The 7,289-nt window shown below is 38.9% G+C and overlaps 1 protein-coding gene across 1 annotated transcript in view; it reads left to right on the top strand.

Moving 5' to 3' along the window:
* UBASH3B (ubiquitin associated and SH3 domain containing B) overlaps positions 1-7,142 on the top strand; it is a 116,505-nt gene extending 109,363 nt beyond the window's left edge. The window contains exons 13-14 of the mRNA XM_019509903.1: positions 249-358; positions 1,253-7,142. Of these exons, the coding sequence (XP_019365448.1) occupies positions 249-358; positions 1,253-1,390 (248 nt within the window). The 3' untranslated portion in view covers positions 1,391-7,142. The remainder of the gene's footprint in view (positions 1-248; positions 359-1,252) is intronic.
* Positions 7,143-7,289: the final 147 nt, after the last annotated feature.

The raw sequence follows: 7,289 nt of genomic DNA, 5'->3' as shown, positions 1-7,289 counted from the left end.
TTTTTTTTTTTAAATCAGAGCAGCAAAGAATTTGCAACCCCCTCCAGCCATACATACTTCATTAAAAGTGTCTCATGTATTTGTAACAAGCAATATTTTCCATATATACAAACTGCATCATTATATATGACATTAAACATGGTTAAGACACATAAATAGACAGGATCGACCTTGGACAGCTGCTTTTTCTCCCCCTCCTCCCGAATGCAAATGTACCCCAAACACTGTGTTTATTCCTTTTCTTGCAGGAAATAACATTTTGATAGTGGCTCATGCATCATCTCTTGAGGCTTGTACTTGCCAGCTCCAGGGGCTCTCGCCTCAGAATTCGAAGGACTTTGTACAGATGGTCAGAAAGGTAATTAAAAACAGTGGGCAAAGCTCTCCGGCTAATGAAACTAAAGTAATAATTTAAATCTCCTTACACTGCAGAGGAGACTTTGTTCCCAGTATCAGTTAATTCAACCCATTGTCTGAGTTTCACAGACTTAGGAAATTATGCAAGTGGAAAAGATTGGCTTAAGAAGCTTATCTTACATGTCACTTTTGTGACAGATAACACAGGATCAAAATACAAGCATACAAAGGGCTGCATGTTGCAATTGCATTTTATGCTTTGGGGATGGCAGCATCTTAGTTTCCCTTCTTAGGCCACTTCAGAGTCCTGGTGTACTCAGGGAAGTAACGTGAAAAATAACATTGCCCACTTACAGATGTTTGCCTCACTTTGACTGCGTGTTGCAGTGTTGTCTGTTTCAGCACTTGCAAGCACAGCCTGGGACCTGGAAATCTTGTCTTTGGCCTTGCTTGTTATCACTATTAAACAGAGATTTGTAGCAGAAGACTCTCACACTGAAGACATGAGAGCTAGAATAGGATCCAGATCACCCTCCCTTAGCTGTACTGGCTTTTCTGGCAATAGTGTTAGCCAATCTATACACACTCCCCCACTCCCTGCAACATGCACACAAAACTCCTTACTGCAGCTCTCTAAGTTAGATCTGCAAAGTTATCATCTGGCCTGATGATAGTTTGCCTGCAGAGATATACTTTGCAAACAGCATCTGAAAGTCCCACCCAAATCCTGCTCTCTATCAGATTGTAAATATCTTCTGAACTCTGAATTGAATTTTCCAGAGAGCCCAAGTGACTTTGGAGAGAAAATTGTAATGCCTTTTGAGAACCCCATCCTTGCTCCAGATCTATCACTACTCACTGCCTTTCTATTTTCTTTCAATATTTCTTGATGCAGATTCCATACTTGGGCTTCTGTTCCTGCGAAGAACTGGGAGATACGGGGGTTTGGCAACTTACAGACCCCCCCATCCTCCCTCTCACACACGGACCAACTGGAGGCTTTAACTGGCGAGAGACCTTATTGCAAGAATAGACAAAGCTAAACAAGCAAGCAAAACAATGGCCTTTCTAAGCATTGGAGAATGTCTCTTATATCATCTTGTGCTTATTGACAGTGGAAAAATTATATATATTTGTAACATTTTAGGTGGATCACTCAGCTGTTCTAGCATCTCTCCTATAGAGTCACATTCATGCAAAAAAAAATCTCATAAAAAAAAAAACTTAGGTGAATAGGAAAGGGCTCAATTAATGGAAGGAATATAAGAGTGTATATCCAGGTGCTTGCACTGCAGGGAATCTCTGTTGGGTCAGGAATGCAGAGCCTGGATACATTTTTCCTTCTTAAAATTGAGCTCAGATAACAAAATAATTCTCACTGCCTTCAGCACAATGTTAGTAATAACTAGGACTGTGAAAATAGTGAACTGTCAGGGGTTGGGAGTGAGGTTCAGTTGCAAAATTTTGCAGAATATATTTGCAGTTTTGTTCTGGGCCATGTTGGCACCTTCTTCACTTTCCCCAGATTGTGCTAAATAGCAGTTTTGTGTTCCCCCAGGATACCTATACACTCAACACATTCTGTAAGATATTCTACCAAGCTAGAAGAAACAGAGCTCAGCATGCCATTTGTAGGTAACTTTGAACTATTCCTGTTCCTTACTGTGTTAGGTGCCTAGATATCACACTGGTGGGCAGGTTGCAAATGCCTGAAGATAGATAAAGACGTACAACGTGGATCAGTGTCCGCAGAGAATTCTGAATCTCAAAGCAGTAAGAGGTTAAGTTCACACACAAACAACAGGACCATTTTTGAGTAAAGAACTGGAGCATTTTTTTTTTTTCCCAAATGGGAATGAAATAAACATTATTCCAGATGTGAAGGCTTCGGATTTCCGTAGCTGAAAATTCGCTCCTGTACATAAAATTTAAGCATCACATAACCACTGAATTCCACTGAAGACCTCAAAACAGGGTCTTGCTTGATGCACAGAGGTCTGAAGCTAGACATCTGCACAGGCATGAATTTCACTCCTTTCTGGATATTTCGCATAGCCCTAGCTTAAGCAGTCTTCTCTGAGGATCGTTACAAGGTCAAAAAGATAAGCTGTACATTCAGATTGGGTTGATTACTTTGCTTCCTTTTCTTTACTGTTTATGTGCTATCTGTCTGGAATACAAAGCAGAGCGGAGAAACAGTTCATTGTAATAAAGAAATTGAAACACTAGACCCATTAGGATGCTACTTTTTCATACTGAGCTAACATCTTGATCTCATTGAAGTCACAGGAACTGCCAACATAAATCAAACCAGTGATCCTTTTAGTCCAGCATCCTGTCTCTGGCAGTGGCCAGCACCAGCTGCTTCAGAGGAGGATGCAAGTGGGTGGTTATGGCATAAGCTGCTACCAGAGAAAAATGTCTTTGACTCCCAATAATTTGATTGGCTTATGCATAAGAGTCCTAAAACTTTTTGAAACAACATTTGCTTCTTTGGGCCCTAGTTCAGGACGTGGCTTAAGATCATGTTTAAATTGAACTGAATTGGACTTCAGCACACAGGAAAACATATGCTTTTTCCAGAATTGGGACTTAATTCTGTCTATTCTTTCTATCCACATACATTACTAGTTTGAGGGTTTTTAAGCCCTGCCAAGCTTTTAGGCTTGACCATGAGGGGAAAATACATACATAAATAAATAAAATCACATTAACTTCAGTGAGATCAGATTTAGCCTCATGTTCAACATACCCCATTAACCTAAAGTAAAAGAGCCCACTCCCTTCCTTCTTGAAACAGATAAAATCTGGTCTTGTGGGCTTCAGTGCAAGATCAGAATTTCAGAGGCGCTAGCTACGCTTGGTCTAGAACAATAGCAACTAGCTTATGACATGGAGCTTACCAAGAGAAGTATAGCAGATACTGTACAGAACTTGAATCAACAAATAGCTCACTCTGTGCAATATGTACATTTTCATGACACATAACAATAGTCCATTATTTATACACTCACAGTATACGTAATACCTTGTAGGACATTCGTAAATGCATTATTATACCAGGGATGTATACTGAAAAGTCAGGGAGATAACTTATATGGCAGAAAGACACTGCGCTGATATCTGTGCAGTTATATTGCTGTCACTTTTATTTTTAATTATAATTTAAACTATTTTTGGCTATGTACAGACCTTCTGAAGAGTGTTTACTGCTTGTTTTCGTCCATGCGTACTCATTGCAAACTTGCAACGGCATTTATTTAAAATTAAATAAATAAATGACAATCAAACCAAAAATAAATTTGGCTATTGGTGTATATTTAATTATGTGGATAACCTACTGTTACATGCTGCAGGCTTGCCAGATATAATATAGTATGCTGGGTAACAGGTATGCAAACTGGTGACAGGCTATCCAGATTCAACCTTTATTAATCACCATTACAGGAATTTGTTTAGACAGTAGCATGTAATATGTATGGAACAAAACTTATATGCATAAAGTGTTTAATATTGTAACCAATCCTTACATATAGTTAGTATTTTAAAATAAGTGTTCAGTTTCAGAAGGGGGGAAAGATCTCAAAATTATTCTCGTCTTACAAAAGTATATTTTTGGATGTTTGGGAAAGTATTTTGGCAATTGCAGTCTGATCTCACATTTTAATTTCATGTGCCAGGAATCTGAGGGTAAAAAAAAATTACTTTCTTGAGTATTTTATTGTGTATGAGGGGTTTTAAGTTAAGGAAACTAGTGCCAATAAGATACGTTTTTATTCATTTTAAAACCATTTCAATGCATTATTGAAAGAAGATAAAAACTTTTTAAGGAATGTGTAATTTATTTAGAAAATTCAGAAGGAGTATTGCTGCTTCCCATTTGGCTACATTGCTACTTATTGCTGTGCCTTCAACAGCACTTTTGTGTTTTGTCCTGGAAGAGCATAGGTCTGATCCAACCGGAACGAACATCAGTCTTTCCTTTGACTTCCCCAGGAATCCGATCAAGTCCCTTCCATTCAGTTCAGAGTAACTGCAGTCATTAGATACTCATCCAGCCTTCTGGATAAAGAATAAGGCTGAGAATCTTGCAAGAGCAAACTGGAAATTCCAGGTTTGGGGTCATGTCAAAAACAACATGAGAATCAGAGACGCAGTCCAAGTCAAGCGCAGTTGCAGATAAGTGGAGATGCTCAGCAGCCACAAGAAGGGTGAAAGATGGGCTTAGATAGAGGAAAAAAAAGGATATAGAAATCTATTTTACCGATTCAAAGGTTTCTCCAGTGCTTGCTGGGTTCCAGGAGTATGGCCTTTATCTGAATGTTTTGCCTATACCTCCTGCCCTTAAGTGCAGCAGATGGGGTTGCAACAGCCAAAGGCCTTGATCCTGCCAACTCAGAAATGCAGGTATACCCCTTCGCCCACGCAGGCTCCACTGACGTATATGAGATCCTACCTGTCACACCATTGTCTCTGCCGGACAGAGGACACACTGTTCCCATTGTGCTGATATATGATTTTGTCCATTGTGTGTGGCCATTTTACTGCAGACACAGGGTGCTACATTTGCAGGGTGCTGCATTATAAAGCTCCCTTTATATTGGGTGCACTGGTAGCTACAGCCAACTCCTTACTAGGGCCAGGCCTCCAGCTGGTGTGAAGGGCACCACTCTGTTGAAAATCAACAGATTATGCCTATTTACAGAGGGGCACAATAGCCAAGTGATTAGGGTATCTTGCTATAGCTCAGTAATCTGAGCCTTGCTTTAGCTTCATGCTCAAGTCCACCTTCCAGATGTGAATGGGTATTCAGGGGAGATGTGGCTGGAACGATGTCTGCCACCTCCATCACTCCCTTGTGTGTTTTTGGTTACAGAAGCTGCTGTGCCTTAACCACACTAGCCCAATGGGCTGCTAGACTGTGATGCCCCTATGCATTAGCTGAAGGTTTGAACTGTTAATTTCTAGAAAGTCATTTGAGAAAATTTTAAAAGCAGCCAACTTTTTCTGTGGCATTCATTGCTTTTTATTATGGCTATTCTGAGCATTAGAAGTGAATCTGCTGTAACCAAAGAGAGCGCCATTTTGTAGCAAAGAAAAAGAGTTGCGATTTTGCAAGAAAGAGAGGAAGGGAAGACAAATCTAGCTTGCAGCATCCCAGCCTAGAATTAATACCTTAGGGACTCTGATGCTGTTAGATTTGTATAGAGTGCCTCTATTTTAAAGAGGGTTTGTAGTTGTATATAGCATCGTCATCAATGCAGCCTTTCCCCTTAACTAGCTGACAGCTGATTGAAATGAAGTCTTTTTTTTCCCCATTTCAGTTATATAGTGTTCTTACAAATGGAGGGCCTGATTCAAAGCCCGCTCAGGCAAATGGAAAAAATCCCCATAATTTCAATGGGCTAGGGACCATGCTACACAAGATGCGATCCTGCTAAGTGTTCTCTACCCTCAACTGCTATCGACCTCCGTGGGAATTAAAGACACTTTATTGCTGACAGTGCTGAGCCCTTAAGGCCCCGATTCAGAAAAACACTTCAGTAGGTGCTTACATCCCATGGATTTAAGTGGAAGCTAACTGAAGAGTACTTAAGTGTGTTTCTGAATCAGGATGCAAAATGAACTTGATATTAGATGAAATTCAGGTCTATCTTTGCTGGGAAATCCTTCTCTGTGCAGTTAATTGAAGTCCTTGCTGTGAGACCTAGAGGCATTGCTTCTCAAGTGTATAGTTTAAAAGCAACAATGACTTGCCCTGTTGAACCAATGGTAGGTTATGAACATACTCAAATATAGATGAACTGCAATTCATGTCAACATGCTGTAGAGTAGTGGTAAGTTGTACACACACTACTGTGAACTTGGGTAAAACACAGAATGTACATTTAAATTGCATTCCTATAGGTGCATACAGGAGAGGACATAATATAGATAGCTGGTATATGGAGTTGAGCTGATATTTAGCATCCGATTACATTCACATTCATTTTGAAAGAGGGACATAGGATATTTTAGTCAGGCAGCTGCCAAATGATTTTCATGTTTAAACACAGGACTGAAAATTGATTTGCTGTATTTATGATTAGACTTCAATACTTAAAACGTATTGAAATTCCGTAAGACAATTACTCATAAGAAAGAACAAGTCTAGTAGTAAAAAAAAAAAAACCTCTCTAAATGTAGAGAACATCATTTTAATCTTAATGAGACATGAAATTAGGTTAGCAGCAAATATGTTTAAAATGATGTATAATTGATTAATCAAGCTGTAAATGCAATTGATTGCATACACTCCTCAGATGCCATTTAGATGACATTGCTTCCTCAAATACCTGAACACATTTACTGCTTGAGTATTAACGAGATGACATAATATACTGGAAAAATATATGACCAGTTTCTTTTTATTAACTTATTTTGTTCCCACTAAAAAGTACTTTCTGTGGGCCATTCTAAGGACCTGATCTTTTCAATGGACACACTTTTTTTTTTTCCATTTAAAAGCTATTGTGTAGTTCTGTTTATTATGTTTTCTGTGTGATCAGATTGTATTTATTTGAGGAAAAAAATGTTTGTTGTTTAAAGAAAACAATCATTGTATTGCCAAATAATTGCAGTAATTCCTTGTGACATCTGTATCTTTTTTTTTTAATCTCGGTTTCAAGTGCTAACAACTGTTGAAGCCACCACCACATTTTGATTTGCTGTTACATTAAATGGATTTCTCAAAAGCTAAACAAAATGGTTGACAGATGATTTAATAAAGATGTTGTGCATCTAGAATAAAGCCCTTTGACTGATATTTTGCCTATCAAGTACATTTAACCTCCTATTCCTACCTAAATTGAGTAAATCTCAAGCAACTACTCCTATAAAGCATATAGTGAGTTACAACCCAGTGCAGAAAGCTAGAGCAACAAGTCCTGTGC

This window comes from Gavialis gangeticus, unplaced genomic scaffold, assembly GCF_001723915.1.
Source record: "Gavialis gangeticus isolate Ggan-Ray unplaced genomic scaffold, GavGan_comp1, whole genome shotgun sequence".
Classification (NCBI taxonomy): Eukaryota; Metazoa; Chordata; order Crocodylia; family Gavialidae; genus Gavialis; species Gavialis gangeticus.
This window is presented reverse-complemented; position numbering and strand designations above follow the sequence as displayed.